The 26,405-nt window shown below is 40.9% G+C and overlaps 1 protein-coding gene across 1 annotated transcript in view; it reads right to left on the bottom strand.

The window, feature by feature from the left end:
• SNTG1 (syntrophin gamma 1) overlaps window positions 1-21,393 on the bottom strand; it is a 260,892-nt gene extending 239,499 nt beyond the window's left edge. The window contains exons 1-2 of the mRNA XM_065398308.1: window positions 21,196-21,393; window positions 1,549-1,605 (exon numbers count right to left, since the gene is read on the bottom strand). Coding sequence (XP_065254380.1) covers window positions 1,549-1,605; window positions 21,196-21,393 — 255 coding nt within the window. The remainder of the gene's footprint in view (window positions 1-1,548; window positions 1,606-21,195) is intronic.
• Window positions 21,394-26,405: the final 5,012 nt, after the last annotated feature.

Raw genomic sequence — 26,405 nt, forward strand, 5'->3', positions numbered from 1 at the left:
ACTGGGGCTAAGCACTTTACAAACACAACAAAAATATGGTCCCTGCCCAAAAGAGCTTACAAGCTTAGCGATCCAAACTTTCTAGATTTTCTAAAGTAGAACTTTTTTACTTAGTAGTATATAATGGTCACGTACTCTCCAGGAAAACTCCTTGAGAGCAATGCACATATTTCAGTGGAGATAACGTACTTCCCAAGGACTCTTTCACTTATGTTTAGTAATGTTATTTTATGTGTTAATATTTGCCTGTTACTTAAATAATAAGATCCATCCTCAAATTTTATATTCCTACACGTGACTTCATAATACTGTATACTTAAAAAAAACAACCCTGTTTTCGTGAGTTTTCATGAAAAGTTTACCTTCTAAATCTCAAAAATCCTGACTTCTAGGCCATGTGCTGTTTTTTTCCTTATACTAGCTACACAATTTCACTCATCCCTATTAGTAACCTGACAATGACATGTAGTACTTTATGATTATTGAATAAACAACAAACCATAACAACATTTCAGGAGAACAACTTGCTTGCCATTGACTTAGTTCATAAGCAGTTTTGGGCCCAAAATAGCAATTAGTTTTCCATGAAGGGCGGTCCTTCGGGGTCAATAAGATAAAAGCAAAGCCTCAAGACATGGTTTAAGAACTAATATTTCTATTCAGCAATTTTCTTATCAATGACAATACGAGGGAAGTGCCCATTCATCTCTTTCTCTGGGACATAATGTCAGCCCTAAGAGACATGCACAACGTAAGTCTATACTCTTAATTTCATATGCATAAGTTAAGGCTCTTTTGCATTCCTATATAGTATATTTGATTTTCTCCACTGCTATCTTAAAGCTGAAGAGTGCTGTGTTTAGAAGAAAGCTAAAATTAATGCCATGTTACCTACACTGTGATTCAAGGTTGAAGTAAGGTATTCAAAATGCTTAACTCTTTCCCTCTCTTTTAAGAAAGAGCCCACATAGGCCTTTAATGTCCCTTAAATCTTCCTAAGGCATGGAGAAAATAAAGTTGCTCGCTAAATTGCTGCTGTTGTCTCATCTACAGCAAAATAACCAATATGAAGAAACAATAACACTTCCAGTCCTATTAATGAGTAAAAGTGAATTAATGTGATATTATTTGATTAGATTATTTGAATTGATGAACTCATTAGCTTTTCCCTGTGCCTCCCACTGTAATTTAGCATTCATTAACAAGCACTTGAATTAGAGTATTTTTGAACAAAAGAACAGTCTGGTGCAGTTGCATACCCTTTTTCATTTTCATGTAAAATCTTATTAGAGAGACCCCCCCCCCCCGCCACATCCTGAATCTTAAGGGGATGTGCCCTCCATCCATTTCATTCCACCAGGCAATGTTTCTGCTGATGGCTTATTGTGACAGTAAATAAATATTTTAACTAACCCTTTTAGAATTTGTTTGTGCTATTGTTTCATGTACTCTGAAATACAATTTGCCTTCATTAAAATAAATTAACTAGAAGACAAAAACATGTTTTGTGTAACCTGTGGAAAAATAAACAAAAAAAATGCATACTACCTTTATACTTAATCCAAATCCTCCTACAGTTTGTCTTCTAATTGTTACCGTTCTTTCCTGAAAAAGTTAAATCAAGTTCAGTTAGTTTTAATATTTCCTGCCACAATATCGACATTAACTCTTTAATGAATAGTTTACATCCCCCACATCATCTTGTCTTGTCATAATAAACCTGTCAATTCCAGAGTAAGAAAAATCCCAAGAAACTCATGCTGCAGGTGAAACAAGAAGATCTGGAGAAAAAGTAGAGTTCGTGTCCCAATCTAAAACTCATTTGTTAGTTTTTTATGATACTGTTGAATGAACAGCAATGACTGAATTAATCTTGCTAACAGGTGAATCAATATTTATAAGAGTAACAGGTGAATAACAGGTGAATCAATATTTATAAGATAACACCAACATTTTCCCTGCATTATGCTTTCTTAAAACTCAATGTATACAGCTGATATACTGCAGACTTATACATCAGTCTTGCTTATGTATATTTACAAAAAGACAAGTATGAAATATTTTGTAGGCTCTTCTGCCCATTTTCATTCTGGGATAACATTTAATATTAGCTACTTTACATAATTTTGACAATTATATTTCACTTGTACACATATACCATTCACAAAGATGCATATATATATGTACACACAAATTTTGATGCCTTTACATCTATGGGTGTATAAAATTCACAGCTGAAAAGCCACATCTAATTATAAATACACATATGGATATATACACTCACACACACACACAGGTATATGTGTGTGTGTGTGTGTATATATATATCCATATGTGTATTTATAATTATATTGTATTGACGTGTGTGTGTGTGTGTGTGTGTGTGTGTGTGTCTCTATTTGATATAAATATAGTATAAAATTAAGACACGTACACTGCAAACTGAATAGGTCTCCTAGTATCACTGCTTTCTGCCTAATCTATAGAACAAATAATCTGGCAATAGCCTAAACGAAGGGCCAAACTATGGGCTGGTTTCTGTGTCCATGCAAGGGTGTAAAGAGGCATAAGGCAACCCTTCATGATGCGAGAGAGGAAGCAGGCCCTACAGAGCCACTGCTTTTCCTCCTTCGCCACAGGTGGACAGATGAGGACAGGGAATGATGTGTGAGGTAAGGTCAACACACTGAAATCATTGAGAATTTGGACTTACTGAATTCGGGGGAGAGGGGAAATACATATGCCTTGTACATTCTCTATTTGTGATCAAAGTGAATGATGTAATAGAAAGAAGAGTCATGGGCTAATCCATTGTACTGGATGGGGAGATAGAAGGGATGGATTGAACCCTGCATTTTAATACTTTACATATAGCCAGAAGAACAGCTCTGTGTAAACTCAAAACTTGTCCCTCTCACCAACAGAAGTTGGTCCAACAAAAAGATATTACTTCACCCACCTTGTCTTTCTAATACTTAACACAGCAAGTTCTCATTTCCAACTTAACATTGGCTAATCATAAAATCATAGAATCATAGAAGATTAGGGTTGGAAGAGACCTCAGGAGGTCATCTAGTCCAACCCCCTGCTCAAAGCAGGACCAACCCCAACTAAATCATCCTAGCTAGGGCTTTGTTAGCTCTGGGTAAAGGCTATTTAATTTTGTTTACACTTTTTTAATGTCCTGGTGATATATGCTGGATTGCAAGCCTGAAGACTGTACCCCTGTATTTAGTCACAAACAGGTACAGCATAAACACACTTCCCTACCCTGCTCTGTCAGTGAGACTTTCTCCTGGTTAAGTAGGACATCTAGGAATGAAGGAATAATTCACTATCCAAACCCATTAATTCTTTGGCCTCTCAACCTGATTTGCCTTCTTGGGTGTCAATTAATTCTCACTATGATGTAATTTTTATGGTGCCAATACAAGTACACTAGGAACTGGGCTGAGACCACAAACTTACTTCATTTAGGCCAGCAAACTGCTCTCATAAAAAGCCTTTGGACAGCAAGATATTATAGTGATAGCTAATAAGGATAACATAGAAATAAAAACTAATCTGGGCCAGAACTCCTCATCTTTAACATTTCCCTTTGTGTGATCTGTTGGGCATTACTGCTCATCCAATGAGATTACCCACGTGTATGTCAGGTTGAATCAACTGTGGCATCTCTGTTGTCCCCCCCTTCCTTTCCTATCTGTCACCAAAGAGTCATCAGATGTTGAAGAACAAGTCTGTTTCTAGTTTTTTGTAACGATGCAGTCATCTCATGCACAGAGACATGACTGAAAATCTCTTCTAAATGTTTTTATATGAAAGTATATAAAGCCTAAAATAATCATTATTTAATAAATTATGTTACAAAATAAATATATATTAAAAATAAATCCACACCACTTGGTTCCACTCCTCAACGTTAAAATAAAAACTCTAGCCCATAAAACTGCCATTCATAAATGGAAATGGAGAATAAGAGATCATTTGCTTATAATAAATGGAGGATGGAGTACATATAACTGAAGAAATCAACAAATCTACCTCAGAAAACTGCAAATTTATAACGTTGACCCATCAGGAATCTTTTCTGTTGTAGGAAGTTTGTTCTTAGTAAACTAGTGGCCTAAGGTAAATGGTGGCTCTATGCAGAATAATTTCTTAAGAGGCAGTATTTTGTATTATTTTAAATGGACTCTACTACACCTTTAAGAAGCCTAATAGAATAACTGTTCTCCAAAATATTTTTGACACACTTTGTACACCTTCCTAGCTTTAAAATAAATAAAAGCTCTTTCTGGCTTCCTCATTATATAAGCTTGTGCAGGGTTATTAAAGCCACAAAAACATCCAAACCAAACCAAACCAAAATAGGAAAAAACAAAACAGTATTTGGGGACTTGTTTGACCTCAAACAGGCATCTGATAGGAAACTGGACATATTTTCTACTGAAGCCAGTCCTTAATGTTTAACAGGAGAACAACACCTTTTTTTCAACACAGACAGACAAAATTCTGTAAAAATAAATAAACGGAAGGGAAAGCAAAATTTATATAAAAAACAAATTTAAGGGTAGAGGCAGGCAAATGTCAAAAGATTTCAAGCTGAGATTTGGTTTGACCAAGAATCTGAATATTTGAATGTTTTTTTTTAATCAGAAACCTATCCAAACCTCTTCAACCTGCAAAACTGGGATGGATATCTTTTGCAAATGCTTCCCACAACCCTCTAGAGCTTTAAAGGTGTGTGTAGACCAGCAGGGGAAAGAAAAATTCTGGACCCTTTAAGGATTGTAAATCCCCACCCCTCCTTGTGTCTGATGGGTTGGAGAGAAAGTGCAGCATAAGCTTATTGGATCCACTGCACCCAAAGGAGGCTAAAATGCCTTTCCCCCTGCCAAAGTGCACTATTCTGCACTGAAATAGTGCAGGGGCCAGGTGCAGTGTGAGGATCAGGGGGCTGATGGCATGCCCCACCGGGTAGTATGGATTACAAAGGAAGGATGACCTGTACTGGATGAGTAATTGGTGGATAGTTCCCAGATAAGCTACGTAATAAAGTTACAGTCTAGTTAAACCATATTCCCAGTGTCTTGTGTTTTTTCCAGTATTGTCTAGGACAAAAGGCTCTGTTATACCAATCAGACCAAGTGACTTGGCCTATCTCTGAAACTGACTGTTACAGATTTAGGACCAATGGACTAGAACACTAAACTTTGGGAAAAGGACTAAACTCATTTAAGTTGTTAAGAACCCAGTTCATGCGGGATTCTTGAATAAACTTTTGTTTCAGGAACTGGGCTTGGACTGCTCAGAGAGACAAGATGGGTGAGATAATATCTTTTATTGGTCCAATAAATAATAAAATATCGGACCAATAAAAGATATTACCTCACCCACTTTCTCTCTAATATCCTGGGACCAACGCGGCTACAATGACACTTCAGAAACTTGGACTGTTATGGCAGATATGTTTTGAGTGCAATTAAGGTTGACTTGTTTGCAAACTGAAAATTATTTAAATCAGGAGAATTAACGGAAAATTTTGGAAGGACTGATGTGAACAGCTAGTAGTTTTTCATGGACTGAGTAGTATAAAACCCAGAGTAACCCAAAAGAGGCTGGTTTTTTGCATTTGTTTTGATTTCTTTGTTTTGTGTAATTCTGTTTAGCTTTCTTTCTGGTTCTGACTTGCAATTTGTCCTGCACATTAAGGTTTCCAAAATAGAAGGTTATCATAATGTGTGGTTACTGAGCTACTATAGGGTTACCATACGTCCGTATTTCCCCGGACATGTCCAGCTTTTTAGTTGTTAATTGCCGTCCGGGAGGATTTTTTAAATATATAAAAAAGTCCGGAAAATACGGACGTATGATAACCCTACCCACTGCCCCCTCTCCTCTTGGGGTGTCAGCTCACTCAGCCTGCGGATTGCAACCCCCCCATGCTGCTGCAACCCTGCGCCCCACGGCTAGGAGCGGTGGCGTCTCTGCAGCCAGCTGCTGGTGCGGGGGACCCGCGGCCGCTTCTCCCTCCTCTGAGCATCCCCTGCAGCTCTGGCAGAGCCTCAGTCTCCCCCCCCCCCATCCTGGCCATGCAAGGAGCCCCCCCCCGCCAGCGGTCCGTGCAGCCGGGGTTGCCTCCCCCCAGCGGAGCCGCTGCCCGGGGGCGGGTCCCGGCGCAGGGGAAAGTTTCTCAGTGCACGGCGGCGGCGGCTCCCAGGAGCCCGAGCTCCCCCACCCGGAAAGGGCCCGCGCTGCAGCGCCTCCCGCAGCCTGAGCTGCCGCAGCCTCGCCGGGTCCGGCTGGGAGCGGGGTGGAGGCTCCCCTGAGAGAGGTGAAGGGTGGAGGACTCTGAGGTGGGGGGGATTCTGAGGGTAAGGGGCTATGGGAGGGGGTGGGGGGGCTCTCAGGCAGGGGCTGTGGAGAGTGGGGGGCTGTGAAGGGGGTGGGCTATGGGAGGAGGTGGGGAAATGAAGGGTAGGGGTTATGGAGGGAGGTGAAGGGGAGGACTGAGGTGGGGGTGCTGTGGAAGGTGGGGGGGCGCTATGGAAGGTGGGGGCTATGGGAGGGGGTGGGGGACTCTGAGGTGGGAGCTGTGGAGAGTGGGGGGGCTGCGGAGGGCAGGCTCTCAGGAGAGGGGGCACTGAGACAGGAGAAGGCTGAGGATGGGCCCTGTGGAGAGCGGGTGGCTCTGGGGTGAGGCCTGGGGGGTCCGGCGGGTGGGTGGAAGGCGGCTCTGGGGTGAGGCCTGGAGGGTCCGGCGGGCGGGAGGCAGCTCTGGGGTGAGGCCTGGGGGGGGGGGGGTCTGTTGGGCGGGAGGAAGCGGCTCTGAGGTGAGGCCTGGGGGTTCCGGCGGGTGGGCGGGCGGGAGGTGGCTCTGGGGTAAGGCCTGGGGGGGTCCGGCGGGCGGGCGGGAGGTGGCTCTGGGGTAGGGTTACCATACGTCCGGATTTTCCCGGACATGTCCGGCTTTTTGGTTCTCAAATCCCCGTCCGTGAGGAATTTCTGAAAAACCGGATATGTCCGGGAAAACAGGGAGGCATGGTAAGGGGACCGCCTCCTCCCCGGGCTCCAACTTTCCCGGCTCCCGCCACTCTCCACCACAGTGGGTGCCGAAGCAACTTCCCCAGCACAGCAGCAGCCGGGGGGACTTTGGGGAAGGGGCGGAGTTGGGGTGGGGCCGGGGCGGGGAAGGTGTGGAGTTGGGGCGGGGCCAGGGGCGGAGTTGAGGTGGGGCCGGGGCGGGGAAGGTGTGGAGTTGGGGCAGGGCCAGGGGCAGAGTTGGGGTGGGGCCAGGGCCCAGTGGAGTGTCCTCTTTTTGCAGTATTGAAATATGGTAACCCTAAGCTACTAAAGCCTTAAGTTACATATGAATTTAAGAGTATAGACTTATTTTGTGCATGTCTCTCAGGGCTGACATTAGGGCTGACAAGATAACGATTAAGGGCCAGATCCTCCAGTAGCATAAACAGGAGTAGCTTCATAGAAGTAATTCTAGTCCTAAGGGAGAAAGCAAAAGTATCAAAGGAGTATGTAGGCCCTCAGTAAAATGTAAGTAAGTGCAGAACGAGAAAGAGGAAACTGTAGTAGAAATTCAGCCCCCCCACCCAATTAAATCAATGCTATTTACAATTTAGAGTGAATGCATATAATGGCCTACACTGTGTGCTACATGCAGTAATTGCTGGGCACAACAGAGTAGGGAGGCTGCAAAGGAGTGGCTTCTGGCTTCCCTATTCTCGGGCTGTTTCTACATCTGGAGGCTGTTCTATATTATACCCACTGCCTGCCTCTCTCAGAAAGCTATCATTTAGTGAAGAACAGCCAGAATGCAGTATCCAAGGCAACAAGAGGAATTTGTGAGCAAGATAAAGATTGCAGAAAACACGAGAACGGAGCTCATGTTTATCCATAAGTCAGAGACACCTATACTAGAAACATATAATGTTGAAGCAAGAAACATTATATTTTTAGTTACTCAGATTAATGTGTCAAGGAAGTTTCACAGGTCTAGGAAAACCTATGAGAGCTAAGTCTGATATTTGAACAATATTCTTTGTAAACTTGTAGCACTGAGTTTACCCATGAAAAGGAGACTCCGTCACAACAAGCATAAGAGATTCACATGTTGTTTAAATGTCCACCTGTAAAGCAATGTCCTAGCAACCTAAGATTTTCAAAAGTAATTAGTGATTTGGGGTACCCAGATTGAGACACTTTAATGCAGCCTGATGTTCAGAAAGTACTGACCACCAACCCTCTAAAAACTTAGTTCCCTTTAAGGTGTCTCATGACAGGCACCCAAAAACTGAGGCACCAGCGCCAAATTACCAGTCACTTTTCAAAATAGTGTCCACATAACTTATTGAAACTGAATTATTATTTTATTAGAGTAGTATTTAAGGGCTCTAATTAGGACCAGGGACCCAGAGTGCTAGGTATTGTACAAACAAGAATGCCCAAAGTCTAGGTTTATGAAAAGATGCAACACATGAATAAAACAGACAAACCAGAGTGGGAAGTGAAATGAGCACACAAGGTAAATATAAAAAGATTATATTTTGCATGGCAGAGAGTCTCAGTTGGCCACTTACAGATGTTAAACAAATTGAATATTGGTTAACTGAAGTGTGGAATATTGAAACATTGAAATGAAATATATATATATACACTAATGATCACATTTACCATTAGTTAATAAAATAAATTATTAAAGCTTCTCTTGTTCTCTAATGTTAATAATTATGTATGTACTTTGATATAAGAGAATTCACATGCATCTGTAACTGATGTGGGGAACAAACTCTGGGAGAAGAATTAAGACAGCAGTTAGCTGGTTCTCAATAGTAATTGCGCTTTTAATTAGTAACATTTTCGGGGTATTAAACTCCTGAAAGGGTGAGCCAGTAAATCTGGCTCTGTTAATTTTCCCATAAGGTACTGTTTGAATTTCACTTGGACAAGAACCACAATATTCCAGAGCTCTTTATATAACTGATGCTCCAATTCTCCCTGCTACATCTTTCATGTTAAGACAGAAAAAGTGATGCTTTCAAATTGGGACTCTGGTGATTATGGTGGAAATGTTATTCTCCCTACATGATTGAGGCTTTTTTCAATACACACCCTTAAGTGTTATTTCCCTTATGTTCACTATGAACACGAGGCCTAGCTTCATAGTGAATGGGTATAGATGTGGAAGGGTGGTGAATAAGAGTGCATGGAAGAGAAGGAAAAAACAAGTATGTGAGAAAAGGATAATGGATTAGAAGAAGAAAAAATTGGGTTCACGGCAACAATACAGAAAAAGATAACTAAAAAGAAGAAAAAGTATACCATACTGTAAGAATACAACAAAACAAATATAATGGACTTTTTGGCAACAGTGGCAGAGACAAAGCTGCATTGACATTTGAAGTTAAAATCCTCTGTGTTCATACTTCAGTGGATTTATTGCCTATCATTACTAGCACTACAATTTTACACAAGAACTGAATGCTCATGTTGTTTATTTAGTGAAATATTTACTAGATGCTTCAAAAGGAACATTTTTAATGTTCTCATTTTGAATTTTTGTCCTGCTTTTGCTTGCATGTATTTGGATTCCTCGACATGAAGAACCACTGTCCCCATAAACTCTAAACTTCACAATTACTCTGAGAACATCTTGGGCACAAGCCACTTGTGACATTTTAAAATTAAATACATAATTATACCATGGAATTATGACCATGGCCAAGAGCAGTGCTCAGATCTGCCAACTACTTCCATTTTGTGATGCTGCCAGTTTGCCTCATCATTTCTGCTCAACTCGCACACAGTGGAGGCAGGCTAAGTGGCAACTGTATGAGAGTGGACTATGGGGGACAGATGGCCCCCATTATGCCAGTGGAGACTTGGGCATAGTGGAGCTCCCAGCTCCTCCACACTTACATTGAGTAAGGAGAGTGATTGGCCTAGACTACTATGTGCTGTATAATTAGTGCAAATTGGCCAGAGTGGACCTGATCATTCAGCCCTCGCTTGTTCTCACATCAAAAAATAATTGCCATTACTACAGCATAGGCCCTTAGCTAGAATTGCTCATCTCAGTTTCTCAGAGTTCCTTTAAAAAGGCACGCATCACTCCAGTGCCGTCAATCCACTTTCTTTCACAAACAGTACACGTGCTTAGTATTATAAAAACAAAACAAACAAACACCAAATCACTCTGCCCCTGAATACCTGATGCTCACTGAGAAAGCTCTTCATGCACTATACTAATTAATGATGCTTTGGCTTTTGAGGAGTGTTGTGTTGCTTTTTGTCATTAGACTTTCTGATAAAAGAAAAGACCCAATTTCTATGAGAACAGGCAGGCTATTTTGATCTTTCAAATTTGGCATAGTAAATGGCAGTTCCAATACATTGTTATAATGAGTCACATTTTTCAATACATGCAGAAAAATAGAGGGGATTGGATTGTCTCTAGATAATAGTTGTTTAGATCAGTCAGTTCTGTGTCATTCGTTAAAAGCTGTCCAAGCTGTAAGTAAACCAAAGTTACCACGATCCAATGGCTTTTGGGTGGCTTTTGTGAAAAGAGTTGGTAGTCTCAGTCCTCTTCCTAGAAGACCGATACCCACATTACAAAAATCACCAGCACAATTGGCATCTTTGTTGCCAGTTTCAGTAGAAAACTGAAAGATGAGCTTCCTTTTCATTCAGGGTTAAGGAAGCTTTCACTGGCTGTATTATTCTTCAGAACTAAGGTAATATTAAGAAAAAAATATGTTCAAAAATTGAACAAATTTGCTTCACTTGTGTTTACCCTTCTCTAATATTTTCTTTTTACCATTCTTATAATTGAATTTGACTTAAATTTGAATATCTGTTGCCCGACCTTTAGATTATGTATTAATTATATTGATTATTTACGAATCCTCAGTTATCACTTTGAGGGTTGACATATTCTTGCCCCACAATCAGGTCCAGTGTTATTCAAATTATTATATAGTTGGGAACCCGCGATGTGCACAGTTGCAACACTCACACTATAGGAACTATTTTATATTTACAAATATAGTTTATTAATACATTTAGCACAGTCACAAACACCCCAACTCAGTAAGGTAAATAGAGATACTACAGAATATACATCTGCACATCCATATAATCACACCATCTCCTGTAGAACAACCTGAAGCCATTATCTTCCTCATCACCATCACCTTTCCCTTCATCACCAGTGCCCATCATTCTGGCACCTCCATCTACATCTCTCTCTCCTACCGCCCCCAGGCTGAAATGCCACTTTTATAATACATTACGCTGATGCCACTATGTTCGATGCATATTCAATAGGGGATTTTCCCCCTTTTTCCTTATTTGTATTTCCTTGCTTTACTAATGTTGGAGTGTCTTTTTCCTATAGGTTAGTATATCAGTGATCTCAGCTTATTATCATATATGTCCATTCATTACCATGGCTCTTTTGTGGTTAGGTATCACATTTGTTATTTCTGTCCTAACTGGTTATTTCGGTTCTTTCCAAGTTCCAAGTTGTGGTGTATCTGTTAAGTTTAAAATGGTATGAACTTAGGAAGGGCCCAGTGACAACCTGCTTTAATATTTCCTCTATGTTAAAGGTTGCAGCCATATATGGACCTTATGCTTTAGCTCATCACCATCTATCCAGGTGAAAGGTCCCAAACAAATGTATGCTAACTTTGCCTTACTTCGACATATAGGATGGGGCCAGCAGGTCCCTTGTGTTACAGCCAAAATATATTCTAATATAAACCTATTATAATAAAACAAATAATCAAACCCATAAGAAAATAATAAACTTATAAGAAAAGATATATAGGCAGGCAAGATGACTAGCCATAGATGTATCTCATGTACCTGTTATGTACATCAATTCATTGCCAGGACTCATGTAGCTGTGGTCAGAACTTCACCTTAAACACTATTTTCAGCTCCCCAAATACTTGGGTTTTTCTGTTGGGCCGTTTATCTGTGCAAAGTTTATCTGTGCAAAGTTCATAAGCCTCAAGCCTTATGCTAACTTGCTGAAGCTAACGTCTTACAGGATACAGGCCTGTAGGTTTCTTGCATTACTGCTGAATATAATGCAAAACAGAATATAATGCAAAGACAAAGTAGCCCACTGGGCTACATACAGGGGCAGCTCCAGGCACCAGTGCTCCAAGCACGTGCCCGGGGCGGCAAGCCGCGGGGGGCGGCCTGCCGGTCGCCGTGAGGGCGGTAGTCAGGCTGCCTTCGGTGGCATGCCTGCGGGAGGTCTGCCGGTCCTGCGGTTTCAGCGGCAATTCGGCGGCGGGTACGCCGAAGGCACGGGACTGGCGGACCTCCCGCAGGCATGCCGCCGAATCCGCATTACCAGCGGACCTCCTGCAGGTGCGCCGCTGAAAGCCGCCTGACTGCCGTGCTTGGGGCGGCAAAATACATAGAGCAGCCCCTGGCTACATACATATGGAAAGCTACTTTTTAAGCTTCCACACTCAAATACTCATGGAAAACAAATTAAAATTCACTTTTAGCTAGTGTCCAAAACTAAAATGTATACTTGAGGAAAGGGGGAAAGTATCATATGATTTATCTGACTAGTCACAACTAAGCAACATTCTGAATTTTAAATTTAAAGTAACAAATAGCATAAATTATTTTTAAACAAATATCTTCAAGAAAGAGTGATGTTTGTGGAGACTCTACAAACAAAAAGAATTAAAATTATTCAAGTAAATTATCTGTAATTTGTTCATCTCTATTCTAAAAAATCATGCAGCCCTTGTCTATAAAGCTATCAATCCACTTGTTTTCACAAGTGCCAAAGTGAAAATAAGAAAAAAATAAATATAGATGTGTGATGGTATTTGCTTATTCTGATGAGAAAAAGTAGTATGGTCTTATGACTGATGCTTATGACTGGGAATCAGGAGATCTGGTTGATAGTAACTGCAACAGCCTTCCTTTCTGACAACATTGTAAAAAGCTACTCTTTGGTACCTCAGATTTTTCATCTATTAAATGGAGCAAAAGTGTGTCTTAATACCAGAATTAGTCATTAACATTCAACATATTAACTAACTACACATTGTCCCTATGAATCTAGCCAAAAGCTCCTTAATCACAGAATGCTGCAAAAATGTACCTACAGGTAGTTAATTATAGCTTACTATGCAACAACACAGAATCAGATCAGTCAAACTGAATCAGTCACCTGTTCCTTATCATTGTGGAAAGAATTTGAATTCTGGTGGGATTTGAACAGATGCCCTTTGGATTTTAAAGCAGTAACTCTGCCACTAAATCTAAGAAAATCAACAGCCATCAGTTATACTTGCTGTGATAATTTAACAATTAGGATAAGTCCAAGAAGTATAATTTCAGACTACCCTAGGACTTTTCAGTGCACCCCTGAACTTCAGAAAAGCACTACAGAATACCAGTATTCAGTGTCTTGTGTTGAGGAATTATAGCAATACTTTGTCAGCCTGAACACGCTATTTTCATAGCAGTCTTACAGAAAAAGAAGAAATGCTTTGAAACATCCATGGTTTTAGAGTACTCGGTTTTCATATTGTTGATTTTCTGGACTGGCATGGGGATCCACTTCAGCAAAAAACTCTTTCAGGGCAAGAATTAATAACTCAACAACATCTATTACAGAAACAACAAGAATGATGCTACAGAACTTGGTGACTCCTCATCTTGGTGAATTAGTGTTTTTCATAAAGTACTGTTGTTGTAGGATGCCACCATCAAGCACACCTTGTGGCCCAGGAAACGTGTTGTCCTCTACTCCCTCTTGGTTCTCTCAATCATTTATTCAGACCTGAGCACTTCAAACAGATACCCCTTTTGTGGGGCATATAATTTGTTAACTCTTTTAGAGTACAAAATTTAGCCCCTCTTTAGCCCCTGAAGTCCAAGCCTTTATGGGCTGTGTATAAGGGTTCAGGTAGGATTCCACCCCGACTTTCAGGAGTCCCCAGCCCTTCTCCAGGAGCTGGGTTGTACTTCAGGCCAGATACAGACCTCAGCTAGCTTCTCCCCATGCTGGCTCAGTTTCCCACATATATTTTGCCCTCCTTCTCAGGACTCGTCATAGTTGACTGGGAGAGAGTGGAGCCTTGCCCCACCCTGTGCTAATCCTGGGCCCTAAAGGGACAGTAACAGGGTTTCTCCCTCAAACACTACTTCCTCTTTACCAGTATCTGCCTCTGTCATTTCCTAGGCCTTTGCATACATCAGAACTCCCCAAACTTTAAAGGACCATGCCATGAAATAAGGGTTGGCTAGCCCCTTGGCTTTACCATTCTTAATGAGAACAGACCACCCCTGTTTTATAGTTCTTTAATTTGAATTTCAGATGTGCTACTGAAGTGTTGGGATGTTATGAATTTTCAGCTGCTTAACTTAACAATTTTGGTCTTGGAATTCTAAAATTCATAAACCTAAATCCTACTTCTATGGATGAGCCTAATGCACAGCCATGATTTATAACAAATACCAACGGTTTCAAGGGGTTTTACATTTTTTATTTTCCCCCTTGACCCTCAATTTATCCACTCTCAGTACAGGCATCTTATAGAATCATAGAAATGTAGAACTGGAAGGGATCTTGATAGGTTATTATAGTGGTTCCTCACTCTCAAGTTGGGAGGAAAGCCACTCCGCCTCACTGCATCAGGCAACAGTAATCGGGCTCGGGCCCTGTTGGCTGGGGCCAAGCAACAAGCAGTCTATAGCTTGCAGCCTCCTGGCTGGGGCAAACAACATTTAACAGTCTGGAGTTCTGGCCTCTGGGCAGGGCAGATCAATAAGCCGTCTTTAGCCTAGAGCCTGCTGGCTAAGGCAGACAGCAATCAACAGTCTAAAGCCCACAGCCTCCTGGGTGGGGTAAACAACAATCAAGGCACAGGCCTTTAGGCCTACAGTGAGTGTGTTGCCAATCTCCAGAAGTGGGGAAGTGGAAAAGGGGATGGGGGAACCTGGGCCCACCCTACTCCACTGGGTCCCAGCCTAGGATTTTGTTAGCGGCAGGGGGGGTCCCCACTGAGTCGGTGGGGAAACTGAAATCTGCTGCCTCGTTTCCCAGCAGCACAAGTCTGGTTCCCCTGGGTTGCTTCCTACCCCACTTAGTTGGAGTTGCTCTGTCAAGCTGGGGCTCTGTCTCACCATGTTGCAGCTGGTCGGCTGCCACTTCTGGGGGTTGTCTCTTCACTCAGTAGGGCACTAGTCTGCTCAGCTGCTGGTCCAGAGTCCCACAGAAGGCTCGGCTCCCTACAAGAGACATCTGCCTCCTCCCCTGGTGCAACCTCAACTGAGCTGCAGGGCCTCCCTTTATACTTCAGTACTTCTGGCAAGGGGGTGGGGTGCGGAGAGTTTGGCTCCATGCACCAGGGGGAGGGTAGTGGTCCCTCGGTCTCAAAGTCCAAAGAGAGACCACTCTGTCTCACTACAGTTATCTAGTCCAGTCCCCCGCAATGAGGGATATTAGAAGTATTATCTAGACCATCCCTGAGAGGTGTTTGTCTAACATGTTCTTGAAAACCTCCAATGTTGGAGATTGCACAACTTCCCTAGGTAATTTCTTTCAGTGCTTAATTACCATTATAGTTAGGAAGTTATTTCTATTGTCCAACCTAAATCTCCTTTGCTGCAGTTTAAGGTCATTACTTCTTGTCCTATACTCAGTGGTTAAAGAGAACAATTTATCTTAGAGCAGACTATCCATCTGCCTGGCTGAATAGATTGGACTTAAGGGCTGATCTTAAGAGACCTGAGTCTTTTACCACCTGTGCAATATTTTGTCCCTCCCCCCCCCCCCGGCTTTTTTTTTTTTTTTGAACAGCAAGTAGACAGTCTCTTGCAAGTTTAAGTTCATTGTCATTCTATCAATCTGCCAACAAAGAATATTTGGGGTGGGGGAAGATTCCTCTATTTCGGTCATTTATGACTCTTATGCTTATATAAATTGTATCTGACACAACTGAGAGTTTGTTTTATATTGTTTAGTTTTGATTTGTTTGTTTGTTTGTTTTTAATAAAAAGGAGTAATTATTCTGATCCTAATTATCTTACTCAGCCAGTGTCTTCAGCAGTCATGGAAGTTTCTACCAATTGCAAGTACTTCTCTTTATTTTTAAGATTGCAATACTATTCCACATCATAAATTGACATTCTGTGATAGTCCAGTACTGTGAAAAGCATTTTTTTTTTGCTGTCTGTATCTTACCTAATACTCATCAATCTTAATTTTATATTTTTCTCACCATAGATAACCATGAGTACCACTAGCAAAAACTATAGGCTAGGATTGTCAGTTGAGTTAGTGAAGCTACCACTCTCTACCCTTTGAGTTTCACAAAACTTTCTTACCTAACAGTAATAGATTTAGTACAAGGAGCTATAGAAGGGGAAAACTCTTCTTGAAAGATTAGCGTTACTTTATTCCCATTCAGTTGATTTTTAAAAATTAATTTTATGTTTTAGCCACGTATTCAAAACCTTATACAACAAAAGAAAGAAAAAAGGTTCCTTCATATCTCCCTAGCACTTGGAAATTAAAACCTCTTCTGCAATAAACATTAAGTGGACTTAATTAAGGCCTTCATTCTAATAGCCACTCACTCATATGAAGTAGTACCTCAATCACAGCTAGTCCCATTGATTTCTATGGCACTATTCATGGAGGACCAAGTTCAGGAAATCACTTAAACACCTGCTGAAGTTTGTCTCTATTCAGGAAGGCATGTAAACATATTCTTCACTTTAAAGTTACACTGGCTTCCTAAATAAGAAAGTTGTTGAGATGGGCCCAAAGGAAGGTATTATTCCATTTGTCAGGGTAGCATAATCTGATCCTAACATGCATTTTAAAATTAATATTAAATATGTACTTATAAAGGATCAAAAGTGATTGCTACTATGTCTACTGGTTTGTAAAGTTTAATTGTATTATTGTTCTTCACTTACAATACATATTTTTTTCCTCTATACTACATTTTATAAATGATTCAGTATTGGAAACAGATCAGAACACATCCATTTATAGAACCTATGTTTTTTTAAAAAGGGCTTAGATCATTCATTTACATGTCATTGTAGTTAATATAACACCCTAACACTCATCAAGAACTAAACAAACAAACAAAAAAATCTCACAAGTAAAAGAAGAGGAGCCCCATGGTACCAGTTTAATCAGCTTAGACAACTAGAGCACATGATTCAAGATGATTTAAATGGCCTATGACAAAAGGATAGTTAACAGTCTGTGAAACGTCTATCATCCTTAGTTAGAATGAACCTATTGATTTAGTACCTTGTCTTAATCCCAGACGAAATCAGGGTAAAGGGCTCAAAAGTGTCTAGCCCCACAGTGGCACTGCCAAGAGAATAGAAAATCCTCATCACCACATTGATATATAGCACATGCATATTGATATAAACTATGCAATTAATCTGGGGCAGGATAATCAATTAAGCAAATCATTTGCTAACTTTTACAATAATCTTCTGAAAAGACAGAAGACAACAATTGTAAGGGAAAGCCTTCATGTTTAATGAAAAATATTAAATATGCATGCCATGAAGTTATTTAAAATGCCAAGTTCAGCATACGTAATAGATGTCACAGCATATTAATGAAAGTCATTTTGGAAGTGATAAAATCTTTTAATAAATACACCCAGAACTGTCCTGGTGAAGTGGCAGTGCTGCAGTGTGGTGCTATTAAGGGAACAACCAAGGCCTGAGTTTGAACTTATACTCCCTTCTGCCTGGGTTCACGAAGGCTCAATGTGCTGCTGAGGGTAGTCTATGAAATGGAAGGTGCAGCCACAGATTGTATACAGCACTCCATGGTTGATGAAAGTGACAGCCACACTCCCCATATAATACACAAACCAACATCAGCAAACAGTGATGTACACATTTCATTCATACAGGACTGAACAGCCAAATACTGAAATCACACTCTGCATGCAAATAACCAACGCATTTATAGAGAGTGTGTCCATATCCTTTCAGTGCATATAGGGAAGCCTATTTATTTACTAATATTGAGATCTTTAAAGAAGTGAAGGTGATTTAGCCACCCCTGTTCCCATTAATCTGTTCACCATATGCCTCTCAATAGTTCAACCACAGACTTTTTTGTCTCAGAGGGTGGGTAGATAGAGGAGAGTAATTTACTTTGGGGAGAGATCCAGGGGAGTTATTTTAGTACTGATGACATTTTGTTGGCTGATTTTTAGTATGTGCTTTTTATATTGTTATTGTCACAAGGTGTCATGGTTCAGGAAGTTGGGCTCCAATCCAGACCAGTTAGGGATTGTGTCACTGACTGCATTGTAACCGCAGGTGCCTCACAATGTTTGGTTGTTGTAGCTCCAAATATGGGCCACTTACAACCAGCCTATCAGCATGCAGGTCAAACCTTGAATGTCTTCTTGTCTGAAAAGCTTTTTCTAACTTTGACAAAATGTTTGTGCTGTGTACGGATGCATCAGACACTGGTTTAGGGGCAGTACTAATGCACTCAGGGGAGAACAAGAAGAAATGCCCCATTGTTTCCTGAAGGAAGAAACTGATACCCACTGAGCTGAATTATTCTTTCATAGTGAAAGAATGTTATGTCATTGTGTGGGCAGTCAAGCAGTTACAGCCCTATCTTTTTAACAGAAAACTCAGGGTACTAACAGACCATTCCCCAGTAGTCAGGTTACACAAAACTAAAGGCTCCAATTCTAAGCTACTATGGTGGAGCATCATACTCTAAGAATATGATATGGAAATTGTACATGTAAAAGGGAAAATAAAATATATGTTAGCAGATTCCCTGTCTGGGAAAGAGGGCTCTAACCTACTGTCTCCAGGTCAGCCAGTGGCTAACCTTCCTGCAGCTTTGTAATGGAGGAGGTGTGACTGAAAGCACCCTACACAAGACAGAAAATATCTTATTGCCTCTATATCAATCTATGGCACACCCACATCTTGAATGCTGTGTGCAGATCTGGTTGCCACATCTCAAAAAATAGATATTGGAATTGGAAAAGGTACAGGAAAGGGCAACAAAAAGTTTAGGGGTATGGAACAGCTTCCATATGAGGAGAGATTAATAAGACTGGAAAAGACAGCTGCACCTTTGGGAGAGAGATCATGACCAAGGAGAGGGTCAGTCACCATCTTGCTGGAAGGCTGTGGGGAGAAAGGCCATCTTGAACAAAACCTTAAACCAAAACTTGCTAGATTAAGTTTTAGACTGTTAGATGAATGTTTTCATTTTATTTGCTGCTACCATTTATAGACTCATAGACTTTAAGGTCAGAAGGGACCATTATGATCATCTAGTTTGACCTCCCGCATGATGCAGGCCACAAAAGCTGACCCACCCACTCCTGGAATAATTCTCTCCCTTGACTCAGCTGTTGAAGTCCCCAAATCATGATTTAAAGACTTCAAGTCGCAGAGAATCCTCCAGCAATCACAGAGAATCCTCCAGCATTTCTAACCTTCTCTATTAGGATTTTACATGAATTCAACTATATCTTCTTTTGGTAATAAACTTATTTTATTTTTAATCTAAGTCAATCTAGTGCTGTGTTTAAACTGAACTGTTTGGTAACTCCAGTTTATGTAATAAACTGTTGAATGTTTTCTCCTTAAAGGGGCAATGAGCCTTAATGTCTGAACTGTCCAGGAGAGGCCTACTTATTGCAGAACACAGATTCTGGGGAAAACTGGGGGCTGGGAGTGTGTTGAGGTCACCCTGCAAGTAGTAACCAAGGCTGGTGGAAACCAGAGTGGAGCGATGGACTGTAGACAGGCTGCTAGAGTCAGAACTGCTAAACCAGGGCTATCTAGCACACAGATACTCAGGGTGTGACCTGCATGCTGGTAGGTGGATTGGGAACAGCCCAGGTTGGGAGCCACAACAGCAAAGCACTGTAAGGCACACAAGGTTACGGGGCAGGTGGTGACACAACCCCTTGCTGGTCTGGATCACACCCCAGAATGTGACAGTTATTACAATTTTATTTAGAGATACTATAAAATATAGGGGCACAACAGCAATGATTATTTATTAATTAATACATACAGCAGTCCTAGAAAATTGACAGATACAGACACTGTGTAGTTCTCTCTCACAAGATGTTACATGAAATCTTGTGATAGCTTCACTTACCGGAATGAGAGAAGAAAGCATTTATAATTGTTGGGAGTAAACCTAAAAAAATCTCTTAATATATAATTATAGTCTGTACGGAAAAGTCAATAGAAATGAATAGTAACTGGGTTTCATGAGTTTTGGAACCATCTTCTAAAATGTAATAAAAATATATATATCCCAGGTATAGAAGTCTGTCAGAGAATAATATCCTTACTTTAGGTTTTTGAACTAACAAATTCTATAGGTCTCTAAAGTAATTTCTATAGCATATCATTAAACTATAGAACCACATTGGTTCATGCCTATTAAACTCAATTGCCCTTTAAATTAGAGTACTTCTGTATTTTTAAATGAGACTACTTCTGGCATTTCTATCCCCTACAACAAACTGAGGAAACTAAAACTATGTTAACACATCATACATGGATGACTCAATGATTACAGTATTGAACAGGAGTTAATGACTCCTAAAATAATACACTGCTCTATTTGAACTCAAAGTGATAGCCACTGCATGGACACTGAACCTAAATAAAGTCCAGAGTCATGGTAATATATTATGCAACCAATAGCAGCAGAGGGCATCATTCATAGATCCTGATCCATCAAAGCACCTAGCAACATGCATAATTTTTAGAATGTGATTAGTCCATTGACTTTAAAGCAGCTACTCACATACGTAATTGCTCTCAACGATCTGGATCATGTAGCACCACATGGAAAAAACATTAGCCATATCATTTGTATGTTATCCAGTGGTCCCAAAATATGACGGTCTCAGCATTCAAACAATACCCCATGACTGAGTAGTGAAGGGCACACCTTACAGCTACCTATGGCAGCTTCTTTCTAGACCAGTACTGGTAAGTATTAACTCAAGATATCACATTTGCATACTCTTAGACATAGCTCCATCAAAGAGAAGACCAAGTTGGGTGAATTATAAAATATATACACTGTTATTTCATTTATAAAATAATCCTTAATGGAAGGAATAAAAGACTACTTACACCAGAATAGAAAGGCTCACCAGACACACAGATCACATCCTGCTCCTGGATCATCAAAATATCTTTGGCTAAGTGCAGTCGCACTTTGAAAGGCTCCTGATTACCATCCTGCAGCAAACAAATCCCTGTCTTTGTCTTCAAAGGAAGGAACAGAGAGAAAAGTTTGCTTAGTTTCCAAATGTTATCAGCAACGCCCATATTATAAAGCAGATTAAATGATATTTCTTAGATGGGTTATTAGTAATGGAGAAACCATAACTTAACTCAATATTTCCAACAGTTAACACAAAGAGTATATGTGATTATCACAATTACTTGTAACAGTTGGCAAATGTTGACTTTTTAAAATGCTGTGAGCTTGACCCTGCTCATGAGTTAAGAAAACTTTTGTCATTAGCTTCAATGAGAGCATATACTTTGGTTTCAGATAACTGCTGGATACCTAATCCATCTGCTCATGGGATAAGAATAGACATCCACTAGTATATCCAACCAAAGGAAGGAAACTGAGTTTAACATCTCCAAAATAATCATACATAAATAAAAAGAGTAATTCACAAAAGCCAATGTTTTACTGTCATGTACAATACCTAATTTGTACAAAGGGTACATCACTCATGCCTTTGCAGAGTGGATAAAATTCATTTACATTAACAAAAATAATATTTGAGGACTACATGTTTGCTGATGAAGTTTGAAAGAAAATCAACCCCCCACTGAACTGGTGAAAATGACTGGCTAAGTGCCTGGAACCAGAGTTTGATGTGCTAGACCAGTTTTTGATATTGTTGTGTCTTCTTCTGTTCATTTCAATTTATTCAACTAGTTCAATTCAACGATTAGTTCATTCAAAGTTGAGAAATTGATTGGGAATTGAAAAAGCAGGAAAGCGTATTTTCCTCTTCCAATTTAGGAATACAAATGAAGTGTGAGATAATGAGTTCTACTAGTTCTAAAATCTTGAAGGACATGGTGAGGTGAAACAATCAGCTCAGCTCCAACTACAGATAATACTTCCTTTGTTTAATAAATCAATTCGTTTGAAAATGCAAAACGTTTTGATAAACTTGCTTTTTTTCCTTGTGTATCCACATGCTTAAAGTAGTTTTATATAATGTATACAATTTTAAAATACTGTTTTGTGCATTTTTAATTGAATTCCAATTTCTATCCAAATGCATCTTGACAGAAAACAGAAGTAAAAAATTCATCATCATCATGTGAATAAATGTATTATTCACCGTTTTCAAACAAAAAATAAAAATTACGCAGCTGAATAATGTACATTAAGATAAATAATTGCTTAAATCAATGTGTATAGATATAATATATCCTTGGATTATTAAAAAGAAGTACCAACTTTAGTGTAAGGCTATAGTAAATGGCAAATCAACATGTCTCAGTGGTTACCAACCAATTAGAAGAATCAACCTTTCTTTTGCAAAATAACTAACAAATACAAATGCAAAATAAGATTAAATCAAATACTTAAATCAAGGTTTCCTGATTGCTGATTTAAAATCATGATTAAAATCAATTATTTAAATCAATCCACCCTGTGCTTTTGTCATACTTTTCAAACAAGGTAGACTGCAGTTAAACAGACAAGGAAAAACTGATCATAGAACCTAGCTTTGTCTGGTATAAAGCTCCATGCTATGGCTTTTACTTTTTATGTTTTAAAAAACACTGTTACAAATCAGAAAATCTGTAGGGCTGTTCAACTTCCGTCAACGTGCTTTTAACCTAATATACAGTGGCATTGTGGACTTGTTTCTTATACCACTTTTACCTGTAGACTATACGTGGAAGGTCTGGGAAGTCAAGTGGCTGAAGGAGTGTTTGCATACAGTACTTATTAATATTTATGTCAGAGTCTGTGTTGAAAATACACAGCAAAAATCTCTCTGTACAAGACTTCATGCAATGCCCACAGCCAGAATGACAGGAACCCAGGGCTTTTGTGTGCATAGTGTTTTTTGGTGTGAGGAAATTCTTCATAAGCTGATATTAAAAGGACACTATCAAGATCATTTTACAAAGTTAAAAGCAAAACAAAAAAAAACTCTATAAAAATCCTCTGGGAGGCAGAAAAATATTATTGTTTTCTATTACTTTTCTCTTTTTTTTCCATCTAGGAAACATGTTTGCAGAACCCCAGCAACTAGCAAGAGCCAGATAACCACATCCTGAGGTGTCAGTTCCTGCTTAAAATCAATCAGTAGGGGTGGGGCATGGGTGTATGAGAGAGAAAGTGTTACAGAATGAAATTGTCCTTATTCTAGGGCGTAGCTCTTCACTTGCCACCAGACCCCTCCCTCTACAATGACGTAGGATAGCATCAAATGGTGAGCTTGGGTCTTTATGAAGATTCAGAGTTCAGCTCACTTCTGCAACAAGTTCTCTCCCAAAATCAGAAGAATTCTGGGATTTCTAGTCCAGAAACCATGAGAATTGTACGCTGCTAAAAAAACATGCCACATGAAATCCTAGCCCCATTAACATCAATGGTAAAATGCCCACTGATTTCAAAAGGTGCAGGATTCTACCTCCTGGGTATAAAAATGGTTTCTTTTCCTCAGTCTGGGGAGGGGCGAAAGTCAGGGAAATGTTGGGGCTCACTGTGAGACGCTCTGCCAAGGGTATGGCTAAACTGAGATGCTGATTGAATCTGATGAGGGGAACTGTAGCTGCTTCTTCACAGACAAGGAGTACTAATGGGTTTTAAGGAGGCGCTCCCAATAATAAATTGATGAAACCTTACTTCAAGAATGTACAGAAAGTACATGTGTATATAGAGTTGAGTGGAGAGGACAGGGAGAAGAGAGATGAATTTTGTTGCTCTACACACTGCAAGGCTCAGAAGGGATTCTGGAGATGCAGAGTGGTCTCTATACTGCTCCACACTGACATGTACTCTGTTCTGTTACTGCTGCAGCACAAAGGACACAATCATGGATTTCCTGTGGACACCAGCAATCAAACTTGCCCAACTTGCCCTCTTACACTGGGGGACACTTAAATGTGGCTTCAACCCCCACATAGAGTTGCCAACCCTCCAGGACTGGAGTCTCCAGGAATTAAAGATTAATTTTTAATTAATGATGATGTCATGTGATAAACTTCCGGGAATACAGTACGTCCAACCAAAATTGGCAAACCTACCCCCACGTGGGGTATCACATCCATAGTGAGCCACACCAAGCACAATCACAACAAGGCATATAATCAAACAAAAACAGGCTAAGCAGCAGCCTGGCTCAGGTGGAAGGGAGCCCCTAACTCTTGTGCAGTGCATCATGTCAAGTACTGATGGGTGAGGCAGAACAGCAGCAGCACACCTATAATTGACCATGTTAGATCTGATTTTGTCACAACTCCTCCAGAATATTGAGGAAGACCAAAATAGATACGTTCACACCAAGTTCCTATTATCAAACATACAGAGATACTGGTGCTTGACCTCACCTTCTCTTATCAAGAGGACAAGGACTCCTGGAACAGATGGCTGCTGTCATTTGAGAATGGCAGCTAGGAAGCCATTGAATGTTTGAAGGATGGGGATAAAGGACAAAGCTTTTCATTTTCTTCTTTCGCTTTCTATTTTTGTTGAGAAGGGGGTGATAAATTATTTTCATTTTTTGAACCATTCCAAATGTCCCTCCTTTGGTTGTTTCAAAGGCTTTCATGATTTTTTCTATAGTATTATTGAATAGGCTATAGACATTTTTGGTTTACTGAAAGCTGTTTTGTTAAATGAAAAAAAAGTAATAATCTTTTCAATATTTTTTAAATGAAACTATGCATTAAAACATGAGAATTTTTGAAAAGATATAAAAACACTTGTAATGTCAACATTTCATAAAAAATTGCATTTTAGAAAAAAAGTCGGTTTAAAAACTTTGACCAGCTGTACTCAAATCTGGCCACCAAGTAAGTTAAAATGACCTCTAACCCCCACTAAATATACAATATTATTATTTGAGCTTGTAACATCATTAGTTTTGTACAAGTGATACTCCTGAGGACATGCTACATCAAAAAATTAAAAATTCTGCTCACAATATTTTAAAATTCTGCAAAATTCTGCACATTTTATTTGTCAATAAATAAATGCAGAGGCTCCAGCATGGCAGTGGGGAGCACAGGCCACTGGCTCCATGAAGGTGGGAGATCACCCTGCAGCCCCTCCCCCCCAACCCCGGGACATGGACTCAGCAGTGAGGCTGCACACGACCCTGAAACAGCACAAGGCCTGGGCCTGCCCCAGAAACACTGTGGGGCCCTGCCTCTCTGCACCAGGCGCACCAGGTGTAGGGCAGACAGGTTCAACCAGGCAGGATCCAAGTGTGGAGGGGCTCAGTGTGGAGTGATCCAGGTGTGGGGTGAGAGGATTCTGTGTGGGACAATCTGGGTGCAGGCACCTCAGTGGAAGGTCTAGGTATCGGGGGATCTGTATGCACAGAGGCTCGTTCGGGGGTTCCAGGTGCAGGGGCAACGAGACTCTGCAGAGGCTTCCAGGTGAAGGTGGTTGGGGCTCAGCGTAGGGGTCTGCATGCTGGGAGAGTGGGGCTTGGTGGGGTGGAGGTCTGAGTGAAACTAGTTGGGGGTCAAGGTCGTGGGGGTCTGGATGTGGGGGTTCACGGTGGTGCAGGAGGTGGGGCATCAGGGTGGGGATTTGAGTTCAGTGGGGGGGTCTGGGTACGGGGGGGTCGCAGAAGCAGGGGGTCTGTGCAGGGGTGGGGGCCAGAGGCAGGGGTTGAGGTTCAGTGGGGTGGGGTTTGGTTATGGAGTGCTAGGGGGGTTCTGGATGTACCGGGTGAGGCTTGGTGTCTGGGTGTGGGAGGTCCAGATGCAGGGGGGTTGAGTGAATGGGGGAGCAGCTCCCCATACAGTGACCCCTCCCCACACAGCTGAGGAGCAATGGGAGGAGGAAGCAGGGGAGGATGCTGAGCTTCCTGCAGCTGGGGGAGGTTTCTGGGGGTGGGTCTGACACAGCCTCAGCCACTCCTTGCAGGGGAAGAGGAAGTCCCGTCCTCTCCTGCCTCCAGCCCAGCTGGGACTAGCAGCTGATCCCGGCTCGGGTAGGAGCCACTGGCTGGGGTGTCCCCAACCCCGCAGTGATTTACCTCTCTGCCAGCTGCTCTGGGTGCCTGAAACGATGTACCTGCACTGCTAGGAAATGGTGCATGACTGCTCTTGCAACTTTC

This window comes from Emys orbicularis, chromosome 2 (genome assembly GCF_028017835.1).
Source record: "Emys orbicularis isolate rEmyOrb1 chromosome 2, rEmyOrb1.hap1, whole genome shotgun sequence".
NCBI lineage: Eukaryota > Metazoa > Chordata > Testudines > Emydidae > Emys > Emys orbicularis.